Source organism: Rhamphochromis longiceps, linkage group LG4 (genome assembly GCF_057381845.1).
Source record: "Rhamphochromis longiceps isolate RC_006_pf linkage group LG4, R_longiceps_female_GT1.1, whole genome shotgun sequence".
NCBI lineage: Eukaryota > Metazoa > Chordata > Actinopteri > Cichliformes > Cichlidae > Rhamphochromis > Rhamphochromis longiceps.
Window position 1 is genome coordinate 38722264 of NC_140560.1, and position 19105 is coordinate 38741368.

Consider the following 19105-nt stretch of genomic DNA (forward strand, 5'->3'; position numbering starts at 1 on the left):
CGTCAAGTCTGAGCTGGTACAGGTGTGCAGAAGGCATCAGCTGCCAGTGAGTCCAGGAGCTCCTCTTCCTCATGGAGAATAATTTGGAACCAAAGAGAATCAGAATCATATGGGACAGTTTAGTCTGGGAACTAGAACCAGAACCCAGCCCACTGTCTAAAAAGCGGGTTACAGAGGTATGGAGCTTAAAAAGCAGCTTCAAGCTGAAAGATGCAAAATATATGCTTGAATTAAAAAAAACAAAAAAAAAACTAATAAAATGTTCATCGGATACTTTTATTTTGAATAAACTGAAGCAGCTTCCCTCACAGAGAATATCACGCAGGACCTTAATGTACAGCACAACAGAGGAAATGAAGGTCAAATGTTGCAGAGACCCGTTTCAGACTGGCACACCTGCTGCAGGTGTGTTTGTGCACCTGAGCTAAAAGGCACCCAAGAACGATCCCTGCCCCACAGCAACATGTTCACGTTTCAAAATAAAAGCTTTGAAACTGTCACGTGCCTACATTTACTACCCCTATGTATTGCCCGGTGTTGTCACATGACCCTAAACCTTTCTCCTGTGGCTCGCCACCCATCACAGCCCACAGGTTACTAACTGTTAACGGGACCTCGAGCATCGTTAGCGTGAAGACCCTCAGGTGGTCCCGGTGTGCATGTCTGGTGGTTCTTGTGACTTGTGAATGGGCAACGAACACTTCAGCGTCCACTTGGTCCTTCAGGTAAGCTAAAAGTCACACAGACTACCTGAGATGGTGAGCGAGTCAGGACGAGAAGCACACTGAGGTGTGCACCTTCACTTTCTCACACCAAGAGACTCTCGGTCAGGCTAGAAAAATGCATTGTGGGTAAAAACATGCAGGTACATCACAGTTTTGCAGTCAAACACAAGCAGCAAACCCACACCTAACAGCCCAAAGTTTACCTGGACAGTTGAAGCTGAGCCTCCTGTCGGCTCCACGTGTAGGAAAAGTTATAAAAAAATCAAACACAAACATCAGGAAACACAAAGAAACTCAGAATCGGGGGAACTAGAGGCAGCTCCATGAATTTGATCAAAGACCTCAGGGGGGCTGAGAGCGGGACATTTCTATGACTCAACAGCATAAATTGTTTACAAACTGCACATGCTCAGCAGAGGTAATCCAGCAGGTCTGGGGGTGGGGTTAAAAATGATTCCTGAGAAGGATTATGGGTGAAGGTCAGATGCGCGAGGCCTTTCCCAAAGTCAGACACACACTGGCTCATTTCACCCAGTTCAGTCCAGTTTGGTCTGGTTCAGTTGGGTCGGATGTTGGCGTAGTTCTTGATGACGCCGGAGAACCTGATGATTTGGACCTCTGGGTTTTTGGGTTTGAAGTCCTGCCATAGGTACTCAGGTGACAGCACCTTGCTGGGTTTGTTGATCCACATATACCTGAGTAAAGAAGCAGGAAGTAGAATCATCTAACGATAACAACAAGGACCAGCACATCCAGCACCTGCCCAGCCACCTTTCCTACCTGTTCAGGTGACTCTCCTCCTGCCAAGCTGCCTCGATGCCCCTCTTGGCGTCGTCCTCAAAGTTCTTGCGGCAGGTTTTGGCGAGCAGGTGAACTTCTTCCACCAACCCCCCGAACGCCCCTCCACAGTAGTAGAAGTCCCCCTCCCCGGGAGCCACGTAGGCGTTGGACGCAGGACTCCGCTCGTAGGGGAACCTGCTGCGGTCATCTCTGTAGTAACCTGCAGACACAGGTGGGAGCGATGTCACTAAAAGTTCAGGGCAGAACAAAGCCGCAGAAAGCAGAAGTGAACGCACCTGAAATCTTTTTCAGAATTTGGCCTGAGTTTTTGAGATGTACTCTGAGGAGATCAAGCTGTTATTTTAGGGTTCATGTCTCTGTACCTCTTCTGTTTTCATATGAGTATGCCATAAACGTAATGCCTGTTTTTGACCTTGTGATTTGAAGCATGTGCCTTAAACTGAAATTCTCGCCCCAACAGGAGGGATGATGTAATCTGTCTGCTTGTTAGCACTCGTGTCCACAGTTTTCAAGATATTATGTTCAAATTCTGTGTGATGGGAGATACCAGTAACAGCTCCATATGGTGAAAGTTTGGTGAAAAGTCAAAATAAAGGTCACGCAGAAAAAACCTTATACTACGCAGACTTTTTGTCTTCACAACAATATAGCAGGCCTGCGATGGTTTAAGTAGCTAGGTTGGCTAAAAGCTGAGTTTGACCTCCAGAAACCAGAACAGCGTAAAACAACGCACGAATGTGTGAAAGTTTGTACAGAAGTCAACGATTTCAGCCAATTCTGCTCCGATCATAAATAAAATAAATTAAAATACAGCTTTAAGGTCATAGGTCAAAGGTCAGACATTGGCATGTTTCAGTAAAAACATCCTAAGACACCAAAACAGCCTTAACCTCTGACCCTAAATGCTGGCCTGGACCATAAGCTCCGAGCTCCCTGACCTGCACTCAATCTACAGCAGGCGGTGCTGGACCAAGGCCAGGAAGATGGTGAAGGACCTCAGCCATCCCAACAACAGACTGTTCTCTCTGCTGAGGTCAGGAAAGCGATTCCGCTCCCTGAAGACCAACACAGAGAGACTGAGGAGGAGCTTCTTCCCGCAGGCGATACGGTCTCTCAATCACACCACCACACAGTACTGACCCACACATATGGTTCTTACACACACACTGGACTTTCTGGACTTTGGTTTTGCACAACACTGGTCACTATATTCTTCATTTCCAGTTAATACTTGTACAGCTGCTGTTATTGTGTATATATTTATTTATATTTAGATTTCTTCATACATTCTTATATAGTTCTATATTGTGTATTTTGTTGTACAGTTATTTTATTTTCAACTTTAATTTATATATTTATCTTTATCTTATTCTTCCCAGTTAAATTTACCCTTCATTCTAATTTGTGTTGTACAGTTATTTCATTTTTAACCTTAATTTATATTCTATTCCTTCCTAGTAAAATTTACCCTTTTTAATTTTTCATATTTATTTCCTATCTTATTCATAGCCTTTTCCTTTTTTGTTTTCTTTAGGTCACGAGCAGTTGTCCAAGCATTTCACTACATATCGTACTGTGTATGACTGTGTACGTGACAAATAAAATTTGAATTTGAATTTGAAGCGAGACATTTGGCCGGCGGTCACCATGGAGACCCACAGCCAGACTTTGTTTCTTTGGAGGTTCTCTGCTGATGTTTACAGATGTGGGAATACTCGGATGTGTGTGTGGGGTGTTTTTGATCGAGCTGAAACGTCGACCACGAACTCGTTATTGTACGGTTTCGTGGCAGTGCGGGAGAACAGACCTGGATGGATCACGGCCACAAGTCCTCCCAGCGACTCGGCCCCCCAGCGACCGTGGAACTTTGAGTCGACGTCCAGACAGAAGATGTAGTCGGCGCGGTTCTGAAGCTTCTTCTCGATCAGGTTCTGGATGATCTCCATCCTGCGAGCTGAGATCTCCTGCCAGCGGTTTGAGCTGGGCACCGAGCGCACCGTCAGCTGGAGGAGGAAGAGGAGGAAGGAGGCAGAGTCAGAAAACAAAGAATCCGCCAAGAGGCTGCGTTTGGTTACAGGATCCGTTTACCATTCTGCCGGCCGCCATGTTCACTTTGGGCACCTCGTTAGGGCGATCAGTGAACACGTAAAAGTCCACCGTGAAGCCAACGAAGAAGTGCTCCTCAGACGTCTGCAGAAAGTCCTTCAGGAACATGATGTACCTGTGCAGAGGAGAGGTCAAAGGTAAAGCCAGAGACGCTGCTTTTAGGCCTGCAGGGAAACCGGAGCGTTGTGATGTCACACTTACTTTCCGACAGCGAAGACTGTGGCAGCAATGGTGATGTTCTTCCTTTTGTAGATGCTGTCCAAGAGAAACGGGTTGAAGGTTCCCTCCCAGACCACCGGAGCCAACCACGGCGTCACCGTCACCACGTCAGTACGACTGCCATTACAGAGACACGGCATCATCATCTCCATCATCATCATCATCATATTTATCAAAAGTACAAACATCATGACCAGGGCTCTAGAGTGCGACCAATTTGGTCGCAAATGCGACCAAATTTTTCAGTGGTGCGACTAAAAAAAAATATTGCAACCTTCCCTGTGGTCAACAACAGACACACATTTTGCCCCTATCGTGGACTAAACCAATCAGAGATAGTCAGGGGCGGGACCTCTCTGATTGGCCGTGGTCCAGTTGAAAGTGCAGGTGGAAGTGGGAGGTGAGTAGCTTGAATAAAGGATATCAATTCATTAAATCCTGAATCGACTTTTAAATATAACTGTGTTTTGCCAGAAACGCCAGATTCTCAGATTAAAGCTCACAAAACCAGTTCAACAACAACCAAACAGCAGATGAGAGCAGGTACACGGACTCCACACAAAGACGTAAACACAGACCCGACGCATCAGAATCAGCTTTGTCTTTCTCGGCTTTCTCACCCGACGGCCCGTAGACGGACACGCTGTCGGAGCTCAGCGATCCTGATGCGTCCGGTCCGCGTTGTGTTTACGTCTTTTTGCGCTGATTCTGAGCTGCAGGTTTTGTCTCTCCAACCAAAAGCAAACTGCGCTTCACATTTGATCAATGTCGTCATTAATTTTGCTGTTTTGCTTCCACAACTATTAAAATCACATCCATGCACAGCTAGCTCTCTCTATCTCTGTACTTCAAGAACAGTTTCCCGTCTCCAATCTCTGTTTTCTGTATTATTCATTGGCTTATTACCCACCAGTCTACCGTTGTTTACAGCGCTGTGGCTGCTGTCTTTTTCTTTTTCACTTAAATGACCTCGGACAAGAAAGCCTGTTTTTTCTGTTGTTCAATACTGAAGAAATTTAAACTTTATATGCAGAACATTGCAGAATATTTTTAAGGTTATCTGCTATAAAAAGCCAGACCAGGAAAATCTCCTTCATGTTTTTCTGTGTTTTATTCTCAGTTACTTTCACACAAAGGCATCTGCTGTGATTTTCACAATTCTGAGGAAGTCAGTACTGATAAATGATCAGAATTATAATATTTCTGACTGTCTGAGGCTAAGTTGAATCGAATCGGGACTCTGAAAACCAGAATCGAATGGATTATAGAAATCAGTGATGATACCCAGCCCTAGTGAGCAGCCTAGGCACGACAGAAGTGGATGTAGCTGTAATAGGAAAAGAAGTATTGCTAACTTTTCTGTTAAGGCCTGATCCTTCTGAAATTCATAGCCAGTGCTCTGACACGGTGTCATCAATCTTTGAATGCTGAAAAAGCACAGTGTATCCAGAAAAACACATTATATTATATAAATTTAGAGCTGGGCGATATGAGATTTTTTCATATCACGATATGTTTTTTTCATTTCAGGCGATAACGATATCTATCACGATATAAGCCAAATAACTATATTTGTAAGATTTAAATGTGCCGTTGCTCACAAGTAAAATGTGAAATAATCAGCAGCTTGTTTTTAAATATTTATTTCCCATAATAAGTTCAACAGGGTAGATGTACTTAAGGAACATGAGACTTTTTCAGATAAATAAAGGCAAATATTGCAAACTACACAAAAGGCAGCCGCTAAAGCGTTTAAGTTTCAAAATAGAACAAATGAAACAGACTAAACTGTCAATTCCACTTAGAAACAAAATATTAATTCTAAAAATAAATCTTAGTTTGTTTTACAGAAGAACAGACAAAACTGACTAACTTTTGTCAATATCAAATAAACTGAGAACTAAAAGGAAATTCTCAATCTCTCCTTGTTGTATAGCTGAGCTTTTCAAACAGTTTTAACAGTTACTTTAGTCTGACAAAAGCCGAATGACGAATTAGCGCTTCCAGTCAGAGACTGAGGCTACGTCCACACGTACACGGGTATTTTTGAAAACGGAGATTTTCCGTTTTCGTTTTAAAAAATAATCCCGTTCACACGTAAAGGCAGAAATGAAGGAAAACGCTGCTATGAACATGCCAAAGCAGCAGGTGGCGCTAGATTCCTAACCGTGCAGAAATGTTGGCCAATCAGAAGTCTAGAAGCCTCGGTGGGAAAAAGTAAACAAAGCTGGGGCATAGAAGCAGAACCGAGCCGTATGTGTGGAGGGACAGTAACTGTGTGTATATGTAAGCATTTAAACACTGCAGAGAGTAGAATTAACAGTATTGTAGAAATTCATTTCACCGAAACAATAACGTGGCGCACAGTGTGACGCATGCACCAGTTTATTGTATTTCCAGACTTGCTTTCGGCACATTTACAGTGCAGCTACTCTGTTTTTTGTCAGACTTGAAATAGCCGAAATACCTTCACACTACGGAACTTCTATGGCTCTTCCGTTCGACAATCTCTCCGGCGTTGGAACCATCATCTGTTTTCTCTTCGGTCACGCTCGGTTGATTTTTCTAGTCGGCACACTCATTTCCTCCATTACCCGCTGGCTGCTTCCCAAACAAACACACGTGCGGCTTGGCACTTGTGCTGTATGTAGCAAGTCACGCGACGTGACGCTGCGGCTGTGATTGGTTCGGCTCTGCGCTACTGAATTTGGATCGGCTGACCTTTTTTTTTTTTTTTTTTTTTAAGAGGACAAGAGCGGCGAGGTCTATCGCGATAGCTTAATTTCTCTATCGAGTAAAAGTTATATCGAGATACATATCGTTATCGTTCTATCGCCCAGCTCTATATAAATTATTATAAAATTTGTGTGCGCCTAACTTTTGTGCCGGTACGCCCATGGCAAAAAGTTAGTCTAGAGCCCTGATGACATAAAGAAGCAGAGATACTGACCCGTGCACGATGCTGGGCTGGTTGTACTTCAGACTGAAACACAGAAACAAAGAGGTTAAAGTTCAATACGAGCCAACATCACGAGCCTAACGCAGCCAAGCGCGTTCAGTTTGTCCAGCAGGGAGCGCTGCAAAAGGGACACATTTATGAGGAGTTGATGCACGCTCAATCATGCAGGTAAGGAAATCCCAAAAAATTGATTCTGTTCATCTGGATGTTTTCAGTGGGAGATTCCTCACATGAAAAGACCATCTCTGAATCGAGGAGGGGCCTAAGGGTACATCTGTCACCATCCTACAATGCTGTGACTGCAGCCATTCCCCAACTCTCTGTGAATGGTACTCGTGGACACTGATCAGTGGTCATGACCATTTGCATGTTAATGATCATAAACTGACCTCACAGCCCATTGTAAATCAGTGGTGCTGGTTTCATGTCCTGTTTATAAGGTTGGAAACCTGCAGCCAGCTGAGACTGAAGGAGTCACCTGATGATTATGAAAAGATGAACAGAACCAACCTTTTGGGAATACATTTATGAGTTAGATCCAGATCCTGAAGGAGCAGAATGAAAGGAAAGATCCATGATCTTCAGTCACATGCATGCAGTTCCTGCTCCTGACCAGCAGGTGTCAGCCGTCACACATTTCACAAATATGAGGACCGTTTCAAACTGCCTCTTTCACTACCTTTCCATGACCTGATGAAAACTTCATCAGCTAGAAAAGTTGATAAGGAATAAGAGGCGAGCAGAGCGGTGCTCAGATATCAGAACAAACTAACTTCAGCAAAAAATGGACTACAAAACACACATATGACGTCATGACAGCTGTTCTAACCCTGCTAATTTATGAGAACATCCAGTAAAAGAGTAACCCTTCATCCAAGAAAGAACGATCAGATCTACTCATGTCGGCAGCAGCTGTTTGCCTTTTGGGGGAAGAAAAACTGTGATGCAACAGAGTGAAGCTGCTGAGTAGAAAGGACAGTACTTACTGCTCAGGAGACTCCAGGTGGAGATCAATACCAGGCTGACTGAACGTGGTGGTTTCAACGGCAGATCTGCAGCACACACACACACACACACAGTGTCTGTTTGTTACCCTTAAAAACACCTTTAGACCGGACTGACCAAGTTCCACAGATCAGCAAAGGTGCTTTATATGGTAAGGTTAAGACCCTACGATAACACAGGGAAAAGCTAACAATCAGACAGTCCTCTATTTGCAAGCACTTTGGTGACAGCGGGAAGGAAAAACTCCCTTTTAACAGGAAGAAACCTCAGACAGAATCAGGCTCAGGGAGAGCCGGGGCCATCTGCTGCGACCGGTTGGGGGGGGGGGGGGGGGGGGGGGGGGGGGAGAAGAGGAAGACAGGATAAAGACATGCTGTGGAAGAGAGGGAGAGTCATACAGGGCTCTAGACTGGAAACTAATTCCTCAATGGTGCGACTAAAAAAAACATCCTTGGTCGCAGCGGTGCAACCAGCCGTTAAAAAAACTCTGAAAGTCTCCACGTGGTCAACAGCAGACACACATTATGCCCACATCGTGGTCAAAGCCAATCAGAGAGCGGGACCTCTGTGATTGGCTGTGGTCCACACATTCCTGTAGGCCTACCTGTCTATACATTTGAAAGCATAGGTGAATGGACAGAGTGAGTAGGGCTGGGTTTAAAATCACATTTCTGATTAAAATCAATTTTAACTTGAATAAAGCGACATCGATTCATTAAATCCTGAATGATTTAAAAATAAATGTATTTCACCAGAAACGCCAGAATCTCAGGTTGAAGCTCACAAAACTGTTTCAACAACCACCAAACTGCTAAAACAGGAAACACCCCCCCATTAAAGTGTCACAACCAACCACCCATGCTGAAACCAGCTTTACTGCCTGTTGTCAGTAGCAACAAACAGTAAAGCCGGTCTGCGCTATGGGCTGAACCACTGTTAATGGTGGTTGGGGGGGGGGGGACACACACTTTGTATTCAGTTTTAGGATTTATAGGCAATGTTAACTGTAGCTTATTTTAATTGTATGCTAAACTGGGGTGGCAAGAGATTTTTGTAGGGTGGCACACGCCACCCCTGTAGATCCGGCCCTGCATTCAGTGGTATGCAAAAGTTTAGGCACCGCCGATCATTTTCATGTTTTTCCTTCATAAATCATTGGTTGTTCGGATCAGCAATTTAATTTAAATATATCATATAGCGGACAAACACAATGATATTTGAGAAGTGAAATAAAGTTTATAGGATTTACAGAAAGTGTGCAGAAGTTACGTAAACTAAATTAGGCAGGTGCATAAATTTGGGCACCCTTGTCATTTTATTGATTTGAATACCTTTAGCACTAATTATTGGAACATAAAATTTGTTTGGTGAGCTCATTGACCCTTGACCTACATACACAAGTGACCGTGGTTCAGGGGGTTGGGAAGCTCATCTTGTAACCGGAAGGTTGCCAGTTCGATCCCCAACTCTGTCTGTCTGTCTTGGTTGCTCGATGGCGTGATATGGCAGCCTCGCTTCTGTCAGTCTGCCCCAGGGCAGCTGTGGCTGTAACTGTAGCTGCCTCCACCAGTGTGTGAATGTGAGAGTTAATGAATAGTGGAGTTGTAAAGCACTTTGTGAATTCAATCCATTATTATTATTACTAATCCAGACATGAGAAGGGTATTTAGGGTGGCCAATTGCAAGTTTTCCTCCTCTTTGCATCTTCTCTCGAGAGTGGCTACATGGGAGCCTCAAAACAACTCTCAAATGACCTGAAAACAAAGATTGTTCAACATCATGGTTTAGGGGAAGGATACAAAAGACTGTCTCGGAGAATTCAGCTGTCAGTTTCCACTGTCACCGGAAGTGACAGGTCAAGGAAAATCTTAGATAAGCAGAGGCGAAGAATAGTGAGGACAGTCTCAGTCAACCCACACACCAGCTCTAAAGACCTACAACATCATGTTGCTGCAGATGAAGTCACTGTGCATCGTTCAACTATTCAGCGCACTTTGCACAAAGAGATGCTGTATGCGAAAGTGATGCAGAAGTAGCCTTTTCTGTGTACATGCTACAAACGGTGTCTCTTGAGGTATGCTAAAGCAGCGTTCCCCAACCCCCGGGCCTCGGACCGGTACCGGTCCGTGAGTCGTTTGGTACCGGGCCGCGAGAGTTGAGGCTCAGGTGTGAAATGTATGGTTTTCAGGGTTTTTAGCGGTTTTCAGCGTTATTTTGTTATTGTTTTTAAGCGTTAACTCGGTTTTCTTGGGTCTTTTCACGTGTGTTATGAATAAATCTTCTTTTTTTTCGGTACCGGTACTAGTTTTATTTTATTGTATTTATCCGTGACACATTAAAGGCCGGTCTGTGAAAATAATGTCGGGCATAAACCGGTCCGTGGCGCAAAAAAGGTTGGAGACCGCTGTGCTAAAGCACATTTGGACAAGCCAGCTTCATTTTGGAATAAGGTGCTGTGGACTGATGAAACTAAAACGGAGTTATTTGGACATAACAAGGTATGCATGGTGGAAACAGAACAGCATTTCAAGAGAAACACTTGCTACCCACGGTAAAATGTGGAGGTGGTTCCATCATGCTGTGGGGCTGTGAGGCCAGGGCAGGGACTGGAAATCTTGTTAAAGTTGAGGGTCGCATGGATTCCAGTCAATATCAGCAGATTCTTGAGAACAATGTTCAAGAATCAGTCACAAAGTTGCGCTGGGGCTGGATATTTCAACAAGACAACGACCCGAAACACTGCTCAAAGTCTACTAAGGCGTTCAGCAGAGGATCAAAAAAAATGTACTGGAATGGCCATCTCAGTCCCCAGAAATAAATAATATTGAAAATCTATGGTGTGACTTAAAGCAGGCTGTCCATGCTCGGAAACCATCAAACCTGACTGAACTGGAGAGGTTTTGTAAGGAAGAATGGTCCAAAATACGTTCAACCAGAATCCAGACTCTCATTGGAACCTACAGGAAGTGTTTAGAGCCTGTTATTTCTGCAAAAGGAGGATCTACTCAATAGGGCTGGGCCATATTATACCGCTGAATGCATGATAGAATATTGGTAAAAAGCTCATGCGCAGTGCCTTTGTTTTCATACGCAGATGGCCGATTGTTGAGTGAAACGAATGAACCAGAACTGGTCTAAGACTTTTAAGTGCGCCTTATGGTCATGAAAATACGGTAAGTAACTTTTGCACACTTTCTGTAAATCCTATAAACTTCATTTCACTTCTCAAATATCACTGTTTGTCTGCTATATGATATATTTAAATTAAATTGCTGATCCAAACAACCAATGAAGGAAAAACATGAAAATTATCAAGGGTGCCCAAACTTTTGCATACGACTGTAGATCTGTTTCAAAGCACTGCAGCACCTGTAACACCTGTTAGCTGTGTGACTCTTTCAAGGATCTGGCCTGTCATTAGCTAAGAGCGCTGGCTCTTTGGGTCTAGCTACTGCCAGCTTGAAGGCCTGTGGTACATCTCTGAGTCCTCTGAGCTTCATTCATGACTCATTTTAACCAATGGATGTTTGTATCTGTGTGTGCCTGTATGTCTGTGTCTATATGTCAGGTTGGGTATCAGACGCCACCTCTCTGGGGACACCTCAGGACCTCTAAGGTATGGAGGCCTATCTCCCCCCACCACTTCCCCTGCCAGTGGCGGACCCCCTCAGACATCGGTGCGTTGGTGGTTCTTTGTGTCCGGGGATGGACGTCCAGGTACACACCGGCTCACTCCTTGGCGGCCGCTTATCGGGGCCTGGAGCCTGGGGCTCGCTCGGGCCACTTCGGGGGTGGGGTGCCCCCGGCCTCTCGGCCTGGGGCTCGGTCACTCAGGCGCGGCTGGCTGCCGGCGGAGCTCACGGGCGCGTCACTGCAACTCCCCCTGGCTTCTGCTCCGCGGCTGCTGAGTGAGCCCTCATCTGGGACTCTCCTCAGCTCTTTCTGGGACAGTGGCGCGGCTGCCCCTCTGTTGGTCTTCCTTGGTCTCTTGTGTTCTGGGGGCCTCTGGATGTCTGGAGTTTTGATCTCCTCCATACCTGCTTCATGCCCTGGAGGACGGGGCTGTGGCCCCCCACACCCTCTAGCAGATTATTACATGAAGGAACCTTTTAAAAAACAAAAAACAAGCGCGTCCATGCTCACAGGTGTACACACGGGTGATCACACCCACAAACTACACCCTTTTTGGCTCCTACCTCAAAGCACACTGTGTTCTGTTGATCTTATGTGCTGCACAATAATGTTTAATATTTAGTATTTACTGTCATATTCCCATATATCATTGTGATGTTGTTTATTCTATTACTCTTGTTCTCTTCTGCTTGCTTTCTTTTTTCTTTCTCAGCAGGTGATCCAGGTGATTGATATATGCATTTTTTGTCTGCTTATTTTGTTGGTTTTTGTTTTTTTGCCCTTTATCCCCGTCCCTCTTCTCCGCTGTTTTTCTTTCCCTCTTTCTTTTCCCCAGTCAAATCTGTCCCGTATTTAGCAAGTGAAAATAAATAAAATAAACAATAAAAGGTGAATCAAATGGACCATTATGGCAAGGCTGGGATGGTCCATTTGGTAAAGTAAATCCGTTGGGCATCTTCTTCTTCTTCGCCTTTAGACAAAAATTCTGATGCAAATGAGCCGAACGGGACAGGCAAAAAAAAGATATGAGTGCCGCCTTAAACACAGACACACAGAGTTCTTGTTACTTACCCCGCCTCCACTGTCTTCCACTTCTCCTCAAAGGACAGCGAGACTCTGCATGACACAGAGATCAAAGTTAGCCCCGCCCACCTCTGACAGGTTACCGGTTATCGATCAGATCCCGGTAACCCGCTCCCATCTTATTATCGGTGTTGTCGTGAGCGCATGAAGCAAAGATATTCCACACAGCCAATCACCAGCCAGAACAAAAAATGTGCAAGCCAATCACGTGTCAGCACAGCACGGGGCGCGGTCATGCGCCATCAGACACGTCTGCTTGTTATCGCCGTGACAATGGAGACACTTCTCCAACTTCGGCGATCGTAGCTCAAGAGTTGGGAGTTCGCCTTGTAATCGGAAGGTTGCCGGTTCGAGCCCCGGCTCCGATAGTCTCGGTCGTTGTGTCCTTGGGCAAGACACTTCACCAGTTGCCTACTGGTGGTGGTCAGAGGGCCTGGTGGCACCAGTGTCCGGCAGCCTCGCCTCCGTCAGTGCGCCCCAGGGCGGCTGTGGCTACAATGTAGCTGCCATCACCAGTGTGTGAATGTGTGGAAGATTGCGTATAGTGTAAAGCGCTTTGGGGTCCTTAGGACCAAGTAAAGCACTATACAAATACAGACCATTTACCATTTGTTAACGACCTTTGACCTTGAACAGCCGTTTCTGTCAAACACTGAAGAACAACACTTCGCAGAGTCAGCTAACCCACACTGCCCCCTGCTGACAGTAAACAGCAGTGCACAGGAAGCCCTGAGGAGGCTTTGGGGTAACGCAGGTGTGAGGCCCGAGCGCACAAACAGACAGAGGACACAAAAAGGTCTCCTGTGTAACTCGACTCCATCAACAGGACACAATGCAGAGCTCACAGCTGCTCTTTCAGCTGCAGACGCCACGAGGAAGAAAATCCCAGAAAAATGAATCTGTGAAAAGCAAAAGGTTTTCTCCGAAACGGAACAAAGGAGGGTTTGGGTGTTGCTGCAGCCAACGTCGGCCATCTTTCCCTAACTCTGCCCTCGCCCCCATAACCATCAGCCAAGTGTCACAGCATTCCCAGAGAGGAACACTGATCCCAGACCTGCGCTGTTTCACACCTTCATCACCCTCGGTGTGCCTGTGGATGTGAAGCTGATTGGTCAGGGTGCGCAGAGAAAACATGCTGGAATCAGCTGAGCAGACCACACACGTCAAACACTGAGAGGGGGGTGGCTTACGGATGTGCAGCTGCTGCAGCTACAGGTGAAACAGGTGAGTCACTCTTCCACGAAACACATAAGCCTGGCGTGAGTTCATTTCCATGGCCAGTGAAAGTGAAATGGAAATCAGGTCATGGAAAAAGTTTTCACAGAAGAGAGAAACACATCAGGGACGTAACCAGGGAAACCATCAGTGGTAAAACACTTCACAGATCTGAGATCCAGGCGCTCCGGAGGCTCTCACGCTTGCCTGTGGGGAGCAGAGAGCTGCCAAACGTGTGGACGAGCTGCAGCTCGGGGACCAGCAGGTCCAAACATCCCCAGAACCCTGTTACACCCACTTTAGCTCATTGCTAAATCCCAGTTAGGTTTCCTTAGCCCTCGCGCTGACCGGCAGCTCTCACTTTACCCGCCCCTTTCTGCTGATTGGCTGCCCCGGCACACGGAAGTGTCATGTTAGTCATGTCCAAATTCATGGGCTGCTGCATACTGAGGACCCGGCCTTCGCGGTCTACGTGGGCGGGTCCTCAGAAGGTCGGGTACGCCGGAAGTAAACGGCTGTGAAATTGTACAGTCTAGCCTTCAGATTAGCGTCACCGCTGTCTGGGTGAAGTTTAATAAACTCAGCCGTCTGCTCCTTGCTGTCTAAAATATAACAGGACACTGGCGTAAACTCTCGACCGTCTCACACGTCTGTTTAATCAGTTTTCTGTTTGATGTTTATTCAGCTGTGTGAAAACCACCCGGGGGATTAAAAAGGTTTTTTTTTTAATATAATTTGATCTAATAACTTTAATCTCAGCCAAACTGATTGCCTCACAAACAAAGCCCAACAATAACATTTTAAGTTATCTAAGTGACTTATATATCACGTTTAACCTAAGTAGCGAAAGACCGCGGGGGTCTGAAAATGATGTGCCGGGAGTTGTGCCGTTCTTGGCGGCTCCAGTAACCCTCGAGCTCCCGGCTAGCTATCGAGCTGGTGGGTAACAGACGTCTCCGAAAACGTCGGAGCACTTTTGCAAATATGTGATATCTTGATAAACCGAGCAGATATTTGACGTTTACACAGCTACTTTCTGCCTGAAAATATGTTAAAAGTTTATTTTGTGACCCAGAAAGATTAATAAGAGTAATTTTAAAACTTAGCAGCGGCCGCCATTGTTGAAAACTGGAATTGGCTGGGCCGCGCTATGAATTCTGGGATATGTGACTTTTTTTATTTCACCATTCATTAACTGCACAGAGAAGGCCTCGTTTAAATATGTTAATGTTTTCTTTAAGCAAAGACTATTAATAAAGTTTGTCATGACTGGGCCAAGTGTCCTCTTTTTTGGAAATCAAAGCATGGTCACCCTAACATGAATCCACTTCCTGGCTGTGACATCATCATCAGATCATCCAATGAATCCAACACAGCTTCACGTCTCGTTCGGTTTGTGTTGATGCAGCTTCCAACATTCACGCCGATTCGTGCGCTCAGACTGGGTCACGTGACCGTTTCAGCTGCAGTTCAAACTCAGACAGGAAGCTCTGTGACTTTTATTTTGAAAGTCAGAGACTTAGCAAAGAGGAAGCTAGCAGGAAGGAATCATGCGTGTCTGTGCGAGTGTGTGTGTTACCTGTAGTACTGGGACAAGTACAGCAGCCTGTGGGGTCAAACAAACACAATCATTAATCAATCAGCAGACCTTTAGCTCGTTAACATGTTCCTAACCCGAACGGCATTAGGTCGAGCGCCTCTCCTCGCCAACACGCCTACACTCAGGCTCGACCGCCGCCTCGGTCAGAGGTTACATTCTGTAAAACCAGACTATTACTGGACTGTACACATGATCATCAGGTGTTTGCGATAGAGCTGACCAATAGGAGCGCACGAACACACAAAGCTTCAGTCATCAGCCTGAACACACCTGAACAAACTGCTGTCACTCACGAGGCTTTGTGCCATTGTGAACCCTGAACGACGCAACGCTGCAAGCTCGAACACAGAGACGGGAACAAAGAGAGACGCCCTGAGCAGACCGAGCTACAGACCTGGCAGGATCCGCCTGAAACCTGAGCCTGCTCCGTGTGTTTGCTCTGCTCAAAGCTGACATCGCAGAGGTCGAACAGAGGCTTCAGTAGTAAACGCCACATTAACAGTAGTATTAAACGCAGTATTAACTGTAGTATAAGTACATGAACTCACCCCAGCAGCACAGTGACAGACAGGATCACAGTCACAGCTTTTGTGTGGAGCACGGCCATCTTTCAGACCGGGACGGGTCCGATCCTCGCAGGTCTCTCGGTCCAGATCAGGACCACATCAACCACCGAGACCGCGTCCAGCACTTGGCTTCTGATCCAGCAAGTCTAATAAAACCAGCCCGACTCCTCTGTGTCTGCACAGAACGCAGCGTTTACTGGCTGGATCTGATTAGCAGGTTGAAGTGTTCAGGCACAACTCACATCCTCCACACCCTAGAGAGAGAGAGAGCAAGAGAATCTGAACTGTTAATAAAGGAGCAGCCAGTCAGCGGAGAAATGGGAGGAGCTAAAGCAGCTTGTTGGTGAATGGAGGGGCTGCAGCAACGTCCAGTCTCAGAAAGAAGATCAGCAGGTACACACCTGTGGCTCAGGTTACCTGAGACAGCCCCCTCCTCCTCTCACGGCTGGATCACATTTAAAGCCCGCCCTGACTTCCTGTACGCTCTGACCTCCTTATCGCATCGTTATATGAAGCTTCTTTTCACAACTGTAAACCGAGACGCGTGTTTCGGCGCCATGAAGTCTGAAGTTATCTGGGCCTAAAATAACACGGCTGTAAACGGAGCGCGGTCACCTGACACAGGTGTGCTGTTGTCACAGTAACATAAAGTCGTCACATCAAACCTTCACACCGTGCGCAGGTGAATGTCACAGAAGACAGCAAAGCCCCGCCCACATTCAAGTAGCACTGCAGCATTCCAAAATGAAGCTTTTTTGCTTCAATGTTTCATTGAAGACACAAGTTGTGCTTTCTCCTTTGAATATTAATGATTGCTTAATAATTACCAAAAAGATTCATTTCTGATTCTTCAGTTAGTCAATAAAAGACATCAGCTCATCATGCAGGTGTGGAGCTGTGTCCACTCCCGTGGAACAACATGAAGGTATGCACACGCATCACATGACAGTCCTCTGTTTGTGTGAAAACGATGGTTGTTGTTGTTGTGCAGGATCATAAGCCTTTGCCTCCCTCCTGAGCTGAGCTCCAGCAGATCCTCGCTGGTCTGGAGTCGCTAACAGTACATCACATGTGCAGCTGCTCCTCTCAGCAGAAACAGGTAAACAGTTTTCCTGAGCTGCTCGGTCCTCCTCCGGCACAGAGGTCAGAGCACCTGCAGTGAAGCAGAGGGGAACAGCTCCAAAAACACAGATTTGTTCCTGTTTTAAGGTCTTGGAGCGTTTCCTCATTCTGACATCACTTCCTGGCTTTGAAAGTAGCGGCGGTTTGGGCATCTGACAGGGATGCCTCCAGGGTGAGGTGTTCTGGCCATGTCCCACTGGGAGGAGGCCCGGGGCAGACCTTACAATGCCGTGATTGCAGCAATTCCCCAACTCTCTGTGAATGGTACTCATGGTTATTGATCAGTGGTCATGAGAATTTGCATAATTATGATTAAGGAACTGACCTCACAGCCCATTGTTCCTTCAGTGGGCTGGTTTCAGTCATTATGTAAATGTCCTGTTTATAAGATTGAAACCTGCGGTCAGCTGAGACTGAAGACGTCACTTGGATGAGTGACGAAACTGTTCACCGAAGTCTATTTACCAACATACGTAAAGATATTACACATAAAAAATACACGGAAACATTGGAAATGACTTTTTGGCACAACACCGGCACTACACTTCATGATGTTTCCGTCTCTCCGTTTCCAGCCCGGAGCTGCCAACCAACCCGGAAACAGCGCGACACACACGGGCGGGCGGACGGACAGCACGTACCTGTGCAGGCGCTCGTCGCTCTCCTCCGTCTTCTTTCTTTTTCTTTCTTTCTTTCTTACAGTTGTACTGGCGGTTGGCAAACAATTGAAAGGTGCCTGTCTTCTTCGTCTGTCTCACCTTCACTTCCTGCTCCGCCACAGCCAGCGGGGAGGCCAAGCCCCCTAACCTCCCCCCGGTGCTGTGTTGAAACGCTTCCGCGTTTCTGGCTGATGCGCTTGGTCGTGAGCAGACTCAAGCTGGTCTCCGTGTTACTGAAGAACACGAACACAAAATATTACACGCAGCGCAACGTTTACACAAACACACTTCCTTGGATGGCTGAGTAACGGGAAACGCCCGCAGCAGATGGGTGAGGGTGAGCACCACCACCAGTGATGGAGAACCCTCCCCATGTAACCAGGAACTCCCCGTGGGTTTAATTCACCAAAAGGCTTCCCGTGGTTCACTCGATCTAAAGCCAGTCAACCTGTGGCTTTAGAAGCATCAATTAAACACGAGAACTGATGGATTCTAATTTGTGTTGTACAGTTATTTCCTTTTTAACCTTAATTTATATTTTATTCCGTCCTAGTTAAATTTACCCTTTTTAATTTTTCATATTTATTTCCTATCTCATTCATAGCCTTTTCCTTTTTTGTTTTCTTTAGGTCACGAGCAGTTGTCCAAGCATTTCACTACATATCGTACTGTGTATGACTGTGTACGTGACAAATAAAATTTGATTTGAATTTGATTTTTGGGCCTGCACAAGTTTCCTTGTATACACTGTCAGTACCATCCTTTCACTTGATGCCAAACTGATTTTCCAGGGAAGAGATACACACTTATCTAGATCCTTAGATAAAATCCTGGCCTATAATTATCCACCCAGCTCACTTTTCCAGTTTTGACCAAAATACAGACATTTAGTGTGGGAGAATGTCATGGATCACAGATCCAGTGAAACAGAGGGCTGAAACAGGAGCTAGCCTTAAACTAGCATGTCTCAGATTTTCCTGTGATCCAAACCACAGGCCTTACTATCAAATACTTTATGAATGGCTTCATATACCTCACGTGTCAATACACTCATAGGTCCATTGTTGTACAGTGTAGTGTAATGTTGTCTCCATAGTGCTGCAGTATTATCTTCCCCAGAAACCGTGCAGAGTACAGATGGTTTGCAGTTGTTAACAGCATTTACCTCTTTCCCAAAATCTACATTTTCCCATGGATCCATCGGAGCAGAGACGGGGATCAGACCACCAACGTCCTGATTAGTAGGCGACATGCCACCCCTGTGCTTACATTGGACATCAAGCAGTTTACCACCTTCATGCAGAGCAGCCACTGTATCATCATATGGAACAAAGTTTATGTGAAGGCTGAAGATGCTGATGTTGGACATCCTGCACAAAACCGATTCTTTAGGCAAACAAATGTTGTTTAGA

General features: G+C 45.9%; 1 protein-coding gene across 2 annotated transcripts; it reads right to left on the reverse strand.

Moving 5' to 3' along the window:
* Nucleotides 1–257: 257 nt before the first annotated feature.
* On the reverse strand, nt 258–17976 carry LOC146672364 (globoside alpha-1,3-N-acetylgalactosaminyltransferase 1-like). 2 transcript variants are annotated; one of them, XM_085404965.1, is made up of 11 exons: nt 17676–17976; nt 15895–16166; nt 15326–15352; nt 12520–12564; nt 7797–7862; nt 6802–6834; nt 3834–3968; nt 3615–3747; nt 3334–3529; nt 1506–1725; nt 258–1420 (listed from the first exon to the last, which is right to left on the reverse strand). In XM_085404965.1, exons 2-11 carry the CDS (start codon nt 15951–15953, stop codon nt 1282–1284), a joined length of 1053 nt encoding a protein of 350 aa, XP_085261091.1. In that variant the 5' UTR covers nt 15954–16166; nt 17676–17976; the 3' UTR covers nt 258–1281. The 2 variants fall into 2 exon arrangements, with proteins under 2 accessions (XP_085261091.1, XP_085261092.1); XM_085404966.1 differs by lacking the exon at nt 12520–12564.
* Nucleotides 17977–19105: the final 1129 nt, after the last annotated feature.

Excerpts from the sequence above, each read along its gene's own strand:
- LOC146672364 (XM_085404965.1), bottom strand. The coding sequence starts at position 15,953 with ATGGCCGTGCTCCACACAAAAGCTGTGACTGTGATCCTGTCTGTCACT. Across the intron at positions 15,353-15,894 it reads TCTGTCACTGTGCTGCTGGG|GCTGCTGTACTTGTCCCAGT; the intron begins GTGAGTTCATGT and ends TTGACCCCACAG. Across the intron at positions 1,421-1,505 it reads GAGGAGAGTCACCTGAACAG|GTATATGTGGATCAACAAAC; the intron begins GTAGGAAAGGTG and ends TTCTTTACTCAG.